The 16,108-nt window shown below is 33.8% G+C and overlaps 1 protein-coding gene and 1 pseudogene across 1 annotated transcript; one reads left to right on the plus strand and one right to left on the minus strand.

Moving 5' to 3' along the window:
• The first annotated feature begins 4,216 nt into the window (after nt 1-4,216).
• On the plus strand, nt 4,217-13,090 carry LOC114489344 (NKG2-A/NKG2-B type II integral membrane protein-like). Its single transcript, XM_036016874.1, has 5 exons — nt 4,217-4,459; nt 4,835-4,924; nt 7,336-7,508; nt 12,619-12,722; nt 12,961-13,090. Exons 1-5 carry the CDS (start codon nt 4,276-4,278, stop codon nt 13,088-13,090), a joined length of 681 nt encoding a protein of 226 aa, XP_035872767.1. The 5' UTR covers nt 4,217-4,275.
• LOC114512890 lies at nt 11,771-12,387 on the minus strand (annotated as a pseudogene).
• Nucleotides 13,091-16,108: the final 3,018 nt, after the last annotated feature.

Genomic DNA, 16,108 nt, shown 5'->3' on the forward strand with positions numbered 1-16,108 from the left:
ACCTCTTTTTTTTTTTTTTTTTTTTTTTTACCCAAATGCCCAGCATATCATAGCCCTAGGAGAAGTGCATTGGTTTTTTCTGTCCCTTTGTATTAATGAGGTACAAGGTTTAAAGACCAACTTCTCACCCCATGATTTTCAGACCTCAGTTATTTTCAAAATATAGCAGGTAGTAAGTAATGATGTTGTTCATGGGACTTTCAAAAACTGCACTTATACAATGAGATGATACCATATTAAAGAATGCATTTTTATTTTGAAAATGCAATTTTACTTTAATTTTTATTTTTCAACTACAGTTGACCTCCAATATCATTGTAGTATATTTTCAGCAAAGTGGTTAGACCCTTATGTAATGTATGGAGTGATTTCCGAATAAGTCTACTCCACATCGAACATATTATGTCATTATTTGATTATTATTGACTATATTTTCTATCCTTTCTATCCCAAGACAATTTTGTAACTACCAATTTGTAGAATAATCTTTTAGAACTTCTCCTATGCAGTGGGCTGCATATCAATTGAAAGTTTTATGATCTGCAGTTTATTTGTTATCTTTTTCCCTTTGGTAAGAACATTTTGTGTTTTTTTTGGTTTTGGTTTTTTTTTTCATCTTTTATTTTTTTTATTTTTTTTTATTTCAATCATTGTTCAAGTACAGTTTTCTCCCCCCTACTCCCGTTCCAGCCCCTCCACCCAACCCTCCCCCCTTCCCCCCATTACCCCCCACCCCTAGTTTTTGTCCATGTGTCCTCCAAATTTGTTCCTGTAATCCCCACCCATTCCCCCCTGAAATTCCCTCTTCTCTCCCCTCTGGCCACTGTCAGACTATCCCCTATTTCAGTGTCTTTGGTTATATTTTGCTAGTTTTTTGTTTTGTTTTGTTTTGTTGTTTAGATTCCTGTTAAAGGTGATATCATGTGGTAAGAACATTTTGGATCCATGTCTGAGTGAACTTCAGTTCTGTGATACAGTGTTATTGACTGTAGTCACCATGTGATACATTAGATCCTTAAGCTCCTTCATCTTATAAGTGAAAGTTTGCAACTTTTTCCAACTTCTTAAATTCTTACTCTCAACCCCTGACAACCATTAATCTCTGAGTTTGTTACTTTTAAATTTCACGTATAAATGATACCATGCAGTATTAGTCTTTCTTTGTCTCATTTATTTCACTTAGGAAAATGCCTTCAGGTTCATCTTGGTCATCAGTGAGAAAAGTTTATTTTTCTCATGGCTCAGAATAATTCATTGGGTGTGTAAATGGGGGCATGATTTTAGCCCATTCATCCATTAAACACACTTAGGTTGCTTTCATACCTTAGTTACAGTGAATAATGCTTCAAGGAACTTGGGAATACAGATACTTCTTCATAATAATTGTGTCACTTTGGGTATATACCCAGAAGTGGTTTTGCTGGACCACATGGTACTTCCAATTATAACTCACTACCAATAATAGATAAACATTTCCTCTTTTCTTGATACAATATGAAATGGATGAAATTAATTCCATTTGATACATACTAGATGACTTACATGTAATGTTTAATTTCTTCTGAGATTCATGTGTCATTTCACTTGTGTTTTCAAAACTACTTTTTCTGCCATTTTCCATTTTGATTAGGTTAAATTTTTTTAAATTGTATTCGTTTTCATACTAGATAGTTATATTTTGGCCTTTGTCATTCACAACAAATAGTTCTATTAAAATACAAATAAATGTTTATGATTGGAGGATGAATTAATGGATAATAAAGTGAGTAGCAATTTAATATTTCCATATCTTACATTATAGTACAGTACAATGTTGTTTCATGTTCTCTCCTTTTCAGAGACAGTTATTTTTATCAGGGAGCATATAAATTCCTTATACAAAAATAACAAAATTAATGCAGCCTTGTAAAAAAATGAGGGCAGAGAGATTGAGGAGGTAAGTTTGGACATTAATATTTGTGACAGTTATCCATAGTTGAAAATGCAGATATTCCTCAGAATATTAGTGACAAATATCATTGAGTACCTATTGCTAATGAGATTGTGATTTTATCCTTTTCCATTATGACTAAGAGACAGTGAGCATATAAATAAATTTTAGTAAGGCCAGTATTTAGCAATGTCATCCAAGGGTAGGTTTGAAACATCTAAGATAATCTTAAGAAGGCCTAAAATTTCAGTGTTTGCAAATTTTAAGATGTAGGTAAGTTAAGAGTAGGGTGGGCAAATTTTTGTCCCAGAAATCTTTGGGAATATGCAAGCGACTTCTCAGGGGCACTTATGAATGCACAAACTAAATGACACTCTGCAAGCTCACAGTCTCCTATGTTCTGGAGGTGTGTGATGAGATAAATCATCTTAAAAATGCCCAAGTGTAAGTATTTCCTGTTCAAACTTTAAATGACACAGTGATGAGAAATCTACTTTTTTTTTATACTTTTGCCTCACTCTCAGTGTTCAGGGGGGCAGTGTGTGAGGACCACAGACACTGCTTGTAGACGGGAGTCAGCAGGTCTCCTGTGAAGGATGCACGGCTTTCTGGCTCCCAGAGGTATGTGTCTCTCCTCTCCTGTCTCTCTACTGACCCGATTCTTTTAATGGGAAAGTACAAATGCTAGCTGTGATATAGATGAAGTACAATTAATGTATAATGAAAGAAAACACTGGTATTCACTTCTGTATACTTTAGGGTAAGGAGTAAAATTTGAGAAAATTTCAAGTTTTCTCCTGTGCAAAATTACTAACAAGCATACCAAATGCATATTTTGGTTTGAAAATCAGGATTACCTAAATGGAAAGCTGTAAGCATCCTGACAAAGAGTAATTAACTTTGAATTTTCTAATTAACAGGATAGCTGTAATTAGGATAACTGTCACAAATGATATGTGTATTACCTCATATTCAATCCAGACGATAAAAATCGATTTTTAAAATGAATCATCAAATCATGAAGGTCAAATATAATTCTTCAAAAATGCTTTTCAATTAAATAAAAGCTGTTTGGCTTGCAGTAAAATTCACAGCTAAGTAGTCTCCATAAAATGGTAAATTAAACTTAATTATAAACAATCAAAAGATTTTTAAAAATTGATTAAAACATTGCAACAAGAGATACCACATTGATAAGATACTCCTGTGGCAAGAATTGTTACACTGTCTGATATAAGTAAAAAGAGTAACATGGCAACTGTGTTATAATAATTTTCTGGAAAGCTTATAAATGTAGATTGAGTATTAAGTGTTTTACATGCATCGTATCTCACATATTTCCATTCCCACTTTAATTAGTAAACTGGGTCCCTGGACACTAATTACTAATGGTCACGCATTGTGAATTTCAAAGCCAGACTGTACTACAAATCTCACTGCCTGCAGCGCCCAGTGACTGAATTATTAAATTACATTTCCTGATTTATTACATTTACCTGCACATTAAAGCTGCCTTCACAGAGTGTGACAGATGAGGGATTTTTCTAGACATTTGCAGCAATAGTTTCCTCCATAAATGATCTGCAACATGATTATTTATCATTTTGTGTGTTCTCATATCTTAACCATTAAATAAATTACAAGTTACTGGTGTGAAGTATGTTAAATAATCCTTTGATGTTCTATTGCCTTTATTATTTATTGAGCTTTGGGTAAATTTAGTGTGTCATGTAACATTTTCAACATACAAAAAATGTCATTAAAATTTAACTGATCTCTCAGAACTTTACAATTATTCAAAATAAAATATTTGATAACACCTCGTCTGTCCTTTGACCCAATAATTGTGACTAAATTACATTAATTTATTGCAGTTAATCACCATATATACTAACACTACCATTCCTCCAACTTTAGAACACTCAGTCTTTCAACATTATTGGATTTAGAAACTGTCATTAAATTGGTGCATTTTTTTAAACAGCATTATAATTGTCACAGTTATTCTAATAGTGTTAAAATGTTTCAGTGGAATCTGACTTTATAAATATATTATTCCGAACTACTTTATTCTTTGTTAACTTATTACTTTTCACTGCTTCAACCAATAATATCATGTCAAAAATAGAATATCATAGAATTATCCAATTATTGTATAGGAAACATTTAAATCTCTAAGTCAATGAGAAGACTTCACATTGGCCCAGTGCAAAGTGAGTACTGCTTCTTCTCTCACACTCCACCCACGCTGACTCTCCCAGGGATCCTGTGAGTGTTCACATCACGTATTAACACTGGAGGACTGTCATCACAGGCACCATCCCTGACGTTACTCAGCTGCAGAGATGGATCTTCAAGGAGAAAACAACTCAGAACTGAATCTGGCTGAGGACTCCAGGAGACAGAAAAGGAAAGGCAAGGACAAGAAAAGTTCCATTTTACAAATCGAACAGCAAATGTCCTCTGTGGAAATAGAGTATCAAAATGCTTCTCACGATCTTCAAGGGAATGACAAGGACCATCACACAGGTGACAGATTTAACAGACACACAGTAGAACTGTTCTGGGATGTGCAGTTGGTGTGAAGACATAGGGGAAAGAGTAGGGAATTAGCTGGCATATATTTTCGTTTGTGTAGATCAGAGCTTAAAGTTGCAAAACAGTGTCTTAATATGAAATCTGAGCAGTGATTTATTTAGACATCTTTGTAAGGTGTAGTCTTTGATCAGCAACTCAGGGAGGATTATATTTCCTGGCAATGCAGTGCTGTAATCTGGGGGGAAGATTGCAGTGGAAGACTTGGTTTGGGGATGGTTCAAGTTTATTTATGTGATTCCCCGTTCATTTGGGTTCTCTCTCAAAACTATGCAAACAGTGTCTCCGTTTGTTTCTCTCTTGCTGCAGATTCACCATCCCCACCAGAGAAGCTCATTGCTGGGATCCTGGGAGTCATCTGCTTTGTCTTGATGTACATTTTAGTAAGAATGGTTCTCTGTAAGTTAATGTTTTGAATATTTTAAGAGAACTTCTCATTTTAATGAATCTCAGTGCTGCTAAACATTTTAATATATTATAGAATAGAGCTTTCACTTTAAAGTAAGCATTTAGAGAAATGTGGAATGTCATTCTGAGTTATTCAAGTGCATAAATAGAATGATTGTAAAGAGCTTTTCATATCCATTTGTATAATTTTATTTCATTACTCAAATATATGCATTAGGAATCTAAGGACATTATTGATAAATACAATTTAATTCTTGGGATTGTTTAAACCACTGGTTTTAGAAGTGGTAACATGTGATCCAAAGTCTTTTGAGATATTCTTCCCCTAAATCTTTACTTTTGTATTACTTGCTTTGGTGAAATCAATCTTATTTCAGATTTCTCTGCTCCTAAACAATACACCAGATTTCAAACTAAAAAACCAAAATGATGGTGCTTTGATTATATCAGTATTAATTTTTATTTTGAGAATCACTATCATTTTCTATGCACTGTAAAACTGGGGAGGCACAATTTGTCCACAGCAGCAAGGATGGAAAAAGATACATTATCATTTTGAAAGTCCCGTTTTTAGTATCTTTTATATTTTCTCTTTTTTAGGGAAGGCACAAATAAAATATATTTTAGAGGGAGAATATAAATGATGAAAAATAGCAATAAATGTTCATAAATGATTTGAGGAGAGTGATTATTTCTCATGTAATATGAAGTAGCATACATTGAGAATTACCATATCCATGTCTGCCTCAGTGGCTCAGCTGATTTGAATGTCATCCCACACACCAAAAGATTGTGGGTTTGATCCCTGGTCAAGGCTCACCCTGGTTGCATGTTTGATCCCTGTTCAGGGCATGTAGAAGAGTTAACTCATCAATACTTCTTTCTCACATCACTGTTTCTTTTTCTCTTTCTCTCCCTCCCTCTCTCCTTACAATCAATAAGCATATCCTCATGTGAGGATACAAAAATAAGTTAATGAAATAAAATCACTTACCCATTGAGACCAATTAGCTTATATGTCCTACAGCTCTAAAAGATGAACGAATATCATTACTATGCTACATAAGAAGTGGTTTCATTCACTGATGTCCTCGGCATTAGAGAATGGATATATTTGCTTATATGTCTTTTAATATGGGCACAGACAATAGGGGATGAGAGATGACCTTTCTCTATGATGTGTATACGAATGCTTTTTTTAATATGTACCAGCCTGTAAGTGTACATAGATATTGTGCTGATGTATGCATATTCCTATGCACATTTGTAAGTTTTTGTTTTATAATTCAAATTGTGTTCAGTTAAAAATTCATTATTTTTATGCTCCTCAGTGCCTCTGAGCACTTCATAATATTGTAGAATAAAGACTTTGAAAGTGCGCATATAGACTAAGAGCAAAATTGTTACTCTGCACAAAATTTGTCCAAGGTATAAATATCAGAACATTTTAGAAAGTAATGTATAAATGTATATGTATATATACCACATATCAGTATATATCTTTGTATTATAATTCGAGTTTTTCTTTAGAAACTTTCTTGAGAAATACAAATAAATTCTTTGTATTGATTAGACCATAACTGTAAGAGATGGTGAAGTTTCCTTCTCAAGGCTTTTGAAATATTTTTCCCCAAATTGACATAGCTTCATTAATTTCTCTTGGTGAAATCAATTTTATTTCAGATTATTTTAATCCTAGACAATTTTACCACATTTCAAAGTAAGGAACAAATGTATTATGATTTATGTACATCAACATTACTTTTTATAATAATTCTTCTTCTAGCTAATGTGATACTGGTGCAGAAAAATTCTTCTTTCTTGTGCATAATATAAATTATGAATTATTTTAACAGGGAGCCAGATAGGTACAGGAGAGAACCAGACAACAGGGAACCAGAAAGGTACCTAATTATTTTCTGTGTTCTGATATCAATACAGCTCCTACCTTGTCTCTAACACATCCAAGTTCATAGGTTTTTTTGGGAGATCAAGGGAACACAAATTGTAGTACTGGGAAATAACCATATATAAAATGAGTTCAGAAGAGTGCATTTCTTATGCAAAAATATGAAGAAATATTCATTTAATTTTTTCATACTCACTGTTGCCATTTGACTAAAAGATAATTTTGGTTTCTAAAAACGTGGTTTCTTTCATTGACTTTCAGGACACGTAGAAAGTGGATATTTTTGTTCATGTGTTTGCTTAATATGGGCACATGAATTAGGGAATGAGGGGCTGACCCTTCTCTGTGAGTGTGTATGAGTGTGTATGAGTGTATTATGCTTTATATATGCCAGTCTGTGAGGGCATATGCATATACTGTGCACTAATTTGTCTCTACCTGTGCAAATACTGAAATTAATTTCCATTTTACAATTCATATTGTTCTTGGATAGCAATACATGATACTTCCTCAGCAATTCATTGTGGTCGATGTCCACCAGAGTGGTTCACATACTCCAACAACTGCTATCACATCAGCACTGAAGGAAAAACATGGAATGAGAGCTTGATGGCCTGTGCTTCTAAGAGCTCTAACCTGCTCTATATAGATAATGAAGAAGAAATGGTAAGATTTTTAATGTTTCCAACATTTTATTTAAAAGAGTATTTTCTTTTATATTTCCAGAGAATTCATACATATTTTGTATGTATCTGTAATTTATTGTAAAGATTGTTAATATTTTATTATTTGACTCCATATTTGATTCATATTTTATGCCATTAATGTTCATTTGATAATTTTCAGTTCTTGATTTTCATAGACAATCATGCTCCTATAAATGCTTTTTTCTAAAGTTTGCTACTTCATTTTACTGTGCATCACGGAGACTGTAGATGTGACTGTGCGTGTTGCAGACTGCAATCGGTCATGAAATCAGTGTTGCCAGCCCGCTCCTGTGCACTCTCTCGTAATGTGTCCTCTCACCTCCCTTAACCAGTTTTCTGAGATTATATATCACAAATTATCTTTGCCTAATCTTGAATTTTACGTAATGGGAGTCATTCATTATGCATTTTACATGTCTCCATTAACATTCTCATAGGATTTTTTCAATTAATCCACATTATTGAATGCACCCGAAGTTTCTTAATTTTCATTGCTCTATTGCATATACCATGTATACTTTAATCTCTTCTACTCAGAATAGAGATATTTTTAGTATGCATTTGTTAAGAATAATTATTTAATAAAAATCTTTGTGTATTTATTTTTTCCAAATAATATACATTAAAATAACTTTTACATAATAATACATATAATATATAAATTGATATGCCATACATGTTATTTTTGTAATAGTATAATATTAATTTATAAATATGGTTGCTCTAATGGCATATGTATATATGTAAAATGTTTTCCTATTTTGCATCAGATTGAAATTTCAGAGTCAAAAATATATGTGTATGTAAATTATCCCTGCACTCTCTAGTTTATTGTATAAATACACATTACATCCAATAGTTTCATGATCCAAAGCTTAGCACTGCCACAAATTTTAATGCCATCAGCTCTGATCATTATATAAACGCATCATTATGACTTTAATGGGTATTTTCCTCATACTGATCAATTTAACACATCTTTCAGAGGACCGTTCATTATGGATTTCTGTACTGTGAGAATGAGAAGTGCCCATTCATGTCTCTTGACCATTTCTCCTGTATGTTACTTGTTATTTTCATTCTTAGAAGTAGTTATATTTTCCATGTGACTCTTTTTTGAATTTGTGAGATGCAAATTCAACTTTGCATTCAAAGAAATTCAACTTTCTTGCCTGTTAATTACATTTTTCTTCTCATATTGGAGTGTTTTACAATTAGGATTTATTAATGTTACCATCGTCCAATATCTCCTTTTGGATGTTGGTGATCATTTTGGACATTTTTTACAAGTTGGTCAAAGTTCATGAAGATAATCTACTTCATTACTCTTAATGGTTTGCCTTTTTTCTTTATTGATGGGCTTTTAGTTTTAGGTTTATAATACTTTGAGAATCAATATTTTTGTGATGCAGTGTTTGTGATGCTGTGTGGCAGAGGTCAAGTTCACACTTTTCTGCATCATTACATAGTTGACGTGGAATAATTTACAGCAGATGATCTTTTCTACATAAACAACTTTATATACATGGGTCTATATATTTTACCATAAAATTTAAGAGGATGATCGTTGTGTCTCAAAAATTGTTTTTCTCTCTTCTTTTGTGTTTCTTTGTTCACAGGCAATAAGCATACCTAAGTCGGTTTTGCTAATAAAGTTCTATAAAGGTCCCTGAAGCTCTGTTAGTTTTTCTCTCCCTTTCCCTCCACCTTCAGGATATACCATTTCTATCACTTCATCTTTGTTTTGTCAACTCTTTCTTCTACATCTCAAGATTTATGTAAATGTTTTGAATATTGTAATGTAGGTAATGATTTTTCAAAGATAATTTTATTTATTCATTCATACAGTTTTTATTTTACTAATTGTTCTGTCACTGCTATCATATTGCCATAGAATTATCTGAACATAGTTTTTAAAATACATTTTAGGTAAATACATATTTATAATAACTACTAGTAAATATTTGTATAAAAAGTCCAACATTTTATTGCAGTGAAAGTTGTATTGTGTCCCTGATTTATCCTCCTGAGTATGGAAGATATTTTTTAGCTTCTTTGAATGGTTTCAAAATTTTGGTAAGTCTACATTTTCAATAGCATAGTATAATAAACATGAATCCTCCTACATGCTTATTAGATTAATATTTTTGTAACTTGAGTTACAAACTTTTACGGTAGAATCATCTCTTTTGAAGTGTGCTTACACAGTTTTTAAAACTCTGGTTATTATTTTATTTTTAGGCTCAGTTACTGGGATTTCCCTTGGGCCTGTATAGCTTACTTGACAACCAATGATTTTAAAAAACTTATTCAAATGCCTCAAGTCAGTATGGCTCCACCCTCTGCTACTTGATGTACTTGTGTGTGTGTGTGTATGTTTGTAAGGGAGTACTCATAATTTTAAAATCAGTTTTTGAATCAACTTTGGCTTATTTTTTATCAGATTATCTTTGTTTCTTCTACATATTGCAAATATTTTTCCCATCAACCAAGTGTGTGTAGAGAGTTAATATCAGCTCTTGTACTGTGCTCTCACATTGAGTACCTTCCTGTTATATTTAAAGCTGGCACTGTGCTGACACGGACTAGAAAAAGGATGGTCTGCCTCATTTGTAATCTACTGAATTCAGCACTCTGACCTGAAAAAAGAGTGGGCAGTTTAACCACCACTTCCAAAGTAATCAGACTTCCCCTGTGGCAACACCAGTAATGTTTCAGTGTTCCCAAACAGTAAGAATTACACTTTTTGCTCATTAACTGAGATGGGGAGTGGGTGGCACATGGCAGCAGTCTTAGACATGAAGAGTACTCATTTGCTCTATTTTTACTGGCATCTCTAGCTGCTTTTTCCAATAATAAATGCTCATGTTATTTTTACTCTTTGATCAAATTTCACAGGTGTAAAATTGTTCTATTTGTCTCTTCACCTAATCATGCTAGTACATTTTCTTAATATATCCAATATGTAAAAGTGTACTATAAATTCTGTCACTCTAACCTAGAAAAATAACTGTGTTTGGTTTATCATTTTTAAAATAATCATTATTTAAGTTGCAAATATACAATTTAGTTACTTAATATTTTATTTGATTCCATTTGAAGTCTCATAGCTTGCCATATACAACATTGCCTTTTTCAAATTGGTATATAAGAACACTATAAAATACAAACTATAACCTATATAATTCTCTTTCCATATTATGATTAGAATGTTAAGATAACATTGATATAGTCCCAGTCCTGGTAGGTCCCCTGGTTAGAGCATCATCTGAATGCACACAGGGTGCTGGTTGATGTCCCATCATACACATACAAGAAGCTCCCAAGGAACGCCACACTAAGTGAACCAACTAACTAATTGCTCACTCTCTCTATTTCATCAATATAAATTAAGTGAGAAATAAAACAAACAATAACATTAATTTAAAAGGGAAGTGAGTTAATTGGCATACATCTATTTTTAATGAAGAATGGTAAAAAATGGTTATCTATGAATGAAAATTAAGAGTAACTTAAAAGCTTGTGCATTTTGAAACTTTATCAAAAAGTTCTTTTGTAAATTGCCTGTTCTAAAATCAGTCACAATAATGCAAAGCACAGCATGGAGAATATAATCAACAATATTCTAATAAATATGCATGGAGTCAGATGGGCCCCATATCCATTGGGGTGGTCACCTCTCAAGGTATACACAGGTGCAAAATGATGCTAAATGTGAACAGTAAAGAAAAAACAATATTTTAAAAGTTTCTTTCAAAATAAGTTCTCTGAAATATTGTCACATTTTTTTCTATGGCCAATTTATTAGTGTCCAAAATTATTCTCATTGTTTAATATTAACAAAACCTGCATTCAAATTCTCAACATAGAAATAAAACCAGAGGCAAAAGAATGAAAATGCAGTCATTTAAAATATAAGGGTTGCCCTGACTGGTGTGGGTCAGTGGGTTGGACATTGATGCATAAATGGAAATGCCACTGGTTTGATTCTTAGTCAGGGCACATGCCTGTGTTGTTGCAGGATGAGTCTGGGATCCAGCATAGGAGAGGCAACACATCAATGTTTCCCTTTCTTTCTCCCTCTCTTCCTCTCTCCCCAAAAATAAATAAATTGAATTCTTAATGAATAAATAAAATAAACTATAAAGGTTTAGACTTTTGTTTTTTCTCCCATGCTAGTGCAGTTGTAGATTTACAGTTTTCTTAAAAGCCTTGTACATCTCACAAACATGCAGGGTTCTCTTTCTGATATTCTGCCACCCTGGATATTTGCTTGTTGGCTTGTTGCACATGCAACCCTGCATTTCCAACTTTGGTTTTGATGCCATCACACTTCTTTGCTCATGAATTATCATTCCCAGACTTTTGAAGTTTATTAATATCAATAATATCAGCTTCCAGTTGCCTAAGAGAAGACTCTTTCATGAATAAGGTGGAGGTCATCCTCTGTAATTCCCTCATCCTGGAACCTGAACTTGAGGGTGAATTTAGCTTTTCCAGAACACAAGATTCCTTTATTTGAGCTCTCCTCAGGAGTTCCCCCAGATGCTCTGGCACAGGCTCCCCACTCATGCAAAACACTCTTTCCCTTTCTCAGAGGGTGGCCTTTGGAGAGTTGGTCAGTGATGTTGTGAATTCAGCCACTAAGAATTAACCTGTATTTTCCTTTCATGCTGTTCACTGAGGGTGGTAGGAGGAGATACAGACTGTTTCATGGACTTAGCTGTTTCTTTGGCCAGTTGTTTAGAATATTGTTGGTTGTGCTGCAGCTGTTGTCTCAAATGAGGTGATTCTTGAGGTGTTTCATGTTGATTCAGAGTCCTTACTTTTTTCACACAAGGTCATGTGATCTTTGGGTGTTGGATATACTCAGCCAGCTGGATGGGGTGACCAACAATTCCTGGAGTGCAGGAAGTGGATGATTGTTTATTCACTAATGTCATCAGATGTTGGTGGGCTGTGCAGTTTACTTAGCTGTCACCTTCCCCTCTAACTGGGAGCCACTTTAATTGTTTTTACAAATACAAATTAATTTTACTTAATTTCTCATAAACTTTGTTTTCTCATAGAATTTTCTGAACATTTTCAAAATACATCCATGGACTGGACTGTCCCAGAGAAATAATACTGATTCTTGGGGGTGGACAATTGGCACAACTCTCTCTTCTGAACTGTAAGTTTCTTTAGAATGCCTATATATTATTTATTCCCTCATGCTTTCTAATCAGGAATTAATCTTAGAAACAAAGGGCAATGGGTAAACAAGTATGTGAAGAAATATTTAAGTGTCTTTTAAGAAAAAATTTAAGAAATATTCAGGTTCACTTTGTAAATATTACTTTAAATATTTGTTTATTCAAATGTTAAGTTATGTACCCTCAGATTAATGATTGATCATCTCTGCATTTCAGATTTGCAAAAACTTCAGAGTTGGACAAGAATTGTGTATATTTGGATTCTAACACACACAAGTTCTATTCTGAATCCTGTCTAGTAAACAGAAAATATATTTGTAAGCACCAGTCACATTCACTCACCTAACTTTGGTATAATGTTACTGTCACCATCCCTAAAGAACACATTTCTAGTTTCTTCAAGAATGCTGCAATTATTTTTGTAAAACTAAGTTTTAAGAATTATTTTGAGATCAGTTTCGTTTTCAGCACAAAAATAAAAGGAAGGTAGTCACATGTCCCATGTTCCTCTGCATGCAGAGCATCCCCATTATCAGCATCACTCAGCAGAGTGGGACGTTTGTTACTGGGAATGAGTCTGTACTGACATATCATAGTCAGTTAAAGTCTATACTTTATCTCATGCTTCATACTTGGTATTATAGAATTGTTTTGAAATCTATATTTATGTTAACCTTTAAAGTATATAACCAGGTGCATATTAAACATTTAAAAATCTTGTTATTAATTGAAATATATCAAGCATAAATTATGAATTGTAATATTAAGCACTGTTACTTCTAAGTCTAAATTAACATGAATAATTGTAGACACAATTATTCAATATAATTTCCCCCATCCTTTGAATGTTGTAAATGAGGACTGAACATATCAGGATAATAAGGTGAGTAAGGCAATTGAGTCAGAAGAGAGAAACCAGGGTAGATTTAAAGAATTATTAACCATTTTGGGTGAATAGCCTGCAGTGAGGGGTAGAAGAAAATTGCAAAATATACCAAGGGATTAATCCAAAAAGATTACTGAAAGGAAGAATCATATATGACCCAGGGCTATCTCCTTACGGATGGGTTTCAGACTCATGTCAGTACAGAAAACTCTATGGCAGACAGGTTCACTAGATGGGTCTAGGAGAAAGCAGTTCCCAGCCTGCAGGCTGAAGTGGGTGAGGATGGATCTCACACTGTGACTGGCAAGTAGGAAGACCTCTCTGACAAAGTGTGAGCAAGCCCAGGCTGGAGAAGAGCTATGGCTGTGACTAGTTGCAGAAACTTGCTGGAGGGCGAATACCACAAGAACTTCCTGCATGCATGCAGATGTCAGCCACAGCACTGGAGCCAACCAGAGAGGAAATGCCATGAAAAGAGGAAGAGGAGTCCTTTCTCCCATTGACCTTTCCTGACAAATGGTCAAGTGAGCTGACTGGAGAAGAAGTTGTAGGATCTGCTGCCATTATCTCAGAAAGGGCAACATGTATAGATCTGGAGTAGAGAGAACTAAATTTCTACTTGGCACTCACTGTTGCTATGCGACAACCCCAAAGTTTCTATAACAAGAGCCATGTGACTATACTCCACTTGCTTGGACAACAGAACCAACACAAATATCTTCTGAATCTTTTTAGTACATCATTATCAATGATTGTAGTCATTTTTTGGTAGAGACTAGTAGTTTCACTGGGCAATAATTAGTGTCCTTTGATATCTTTTATATATCATTTTTTTTTCCTTTACTGGATTTTAGTTATTTTTGAAAGTACCTTGTTTTATTAAATTCTTTGTCTTTCCCTTTAAACATTCTGAATTATTATGCTTAGAAACCTACATTGATAGACAAAATACATTGTTAAAAAGAAAAATAAGAATATAAAAAATAAAAATATAACATGTCCATGTGAATTAAACATTGGTTATTGACAAAATGTGGGAAGAAATTTATTAATTTGACATCATTAAGTGGTAGTTTCACTATAATTCATTTTCAAGTGGGAGAGATTTGTTTATCATGTGCAAAGTGAATTAATAATTCCTATACATTCATCTGTTTAAATATATCTTCTTTATGTTCTCTGTATTTATTCATTATATTCATATATAAATATAATATGTGACTAATCAAAATTAATTTCATGTGATATGTGTATTGGGTTGTATCTAATCCTGACATTGTCTTACAAGCAACTGAGTTTTGTTGGTATTTACACACAACATTAATTTTACTCAATTTTTCTCAGTTACCCATGTGTGGTTTGGTTGGCTTTCAGGTCATATAGGCTGAGCATTTATGGGCTTAGCTCCAGACCACAGATTCAGTTCAGACCCTTTTTATATCTTTTATTCTCTGAACAGGTGGCTACCTGAGTAGTGACCTCCTCAGAGCTGGGATTAGCCACTCTGGACAGAACTAGCAGAAGTGAGCTACTTAGTGCCTGTGCTCTGAACTCATAAACTGTTACTTTCATAAACATTATATTAACCAAACCAGTCACATGTCCAACCCTGTTAATTTTCTGCAAAGTATACACTTCTCATAGTGGTCAGAATAAAGAAACATAGATTCACTGAAAAAAAATGTAATCTACAATAACAGCCATAGAAACATGTGCAGACAGGAGTAGTGTCCCAGCAGTGATGACCCCTGTGGGGATTATGGAAATCCCAGAGGTCAGAGTATGACATATGCACATGCACTGCAGAGCCTCACTGGTCCTCACATCACTTCAGTACTGCCAGGTATGTGTCCGTGTATTTTAACACAATTAATTTACAAATGTATAGAATCATCTTTTAATGATAGGAATAATTTCTCAAATTTAAAGTACCTCCTGTCAATATAGGAAAACAAATAGAAATCATTAAACTTTTGAGAAGCCACCAAATGCAATGATCAGGAGAGTAAGTCTAAATAAGGTTTGTTGATCGAAGCTAATATTAAAAAAACAACAACAAAAAACAACTGGTCAGACTACTTTGGATGATCTTGGGAAATGGTGACTTTTGTGTGTATGGTTAAAGCCCCATTCATGTCAACAGCTGCTTCTCTGACATGAAGTGACTCTGACAGCAGCATCACAGAGATTGCAGAGTCTGTCTGAAATGCTCTGCCCTCACAGATGTTCAGTGTAAATAACAAAAAGAGAAATAAATGACAAGCTCTGATAATACAGAATGTACTTGAGACCATATCACTTGTACACTGTGGTGATTAGCATCAAATTTATCAACATGCTGGTTTTTACACCAACTTCATGTCTTCAGCTGAATATTATGTTCCCAGTGGAACCCAAAGATATTGCAGTTTTGTCCCTCATTGCACTCCTAGTTATTCCAACTTTGCCTGAAATGCTTTCATGCAACACTTATACCTC

This window comes from Phyllostomus discolor, chromosome 2 (genome assembly GCF_004126475.2).
Source record: "Phyllostomus discolor isolate MPI-MPIP mPhyDis1 chromosome 2, mPhyDis1.pri.v3, whole genome shotgun sequence".
NCBI classification, from domain to species: Eukaryota; Metazoa; Chordata; class Mammalia; order Chiroptera; family Phyllostomidae; genus Phyllostomus; species Phyllostomus discolor.

What these genes read in the sequence shown, in the direction of transcription:
- LOC114489344 (XM_036016874.1), top strand. Translation starts at nt 4,276, where the DNA reads ATGGATCTTCAAGGAGAAAACAACTCAGAACTGAATCTGGCTGAGGAC. An exon ending in TGACAAGGACCATCACACAG is followed by an intron (nt 4,460 to 4,834) that starts GTGACAGATTTA and finishes CTCTTGCTGCAG; the next exon opens with ATTCACCATCCCCACCAGAG. An exon ending in ACAACTCTCTCTTCTGAACT is followed by an intron (nt 12,723 to 12,960) that starts GTAAGTTTCTTT and finishes TCTGCATTTCAG; the next exon opens with ATTTGCAAAAACTTCAGAGT.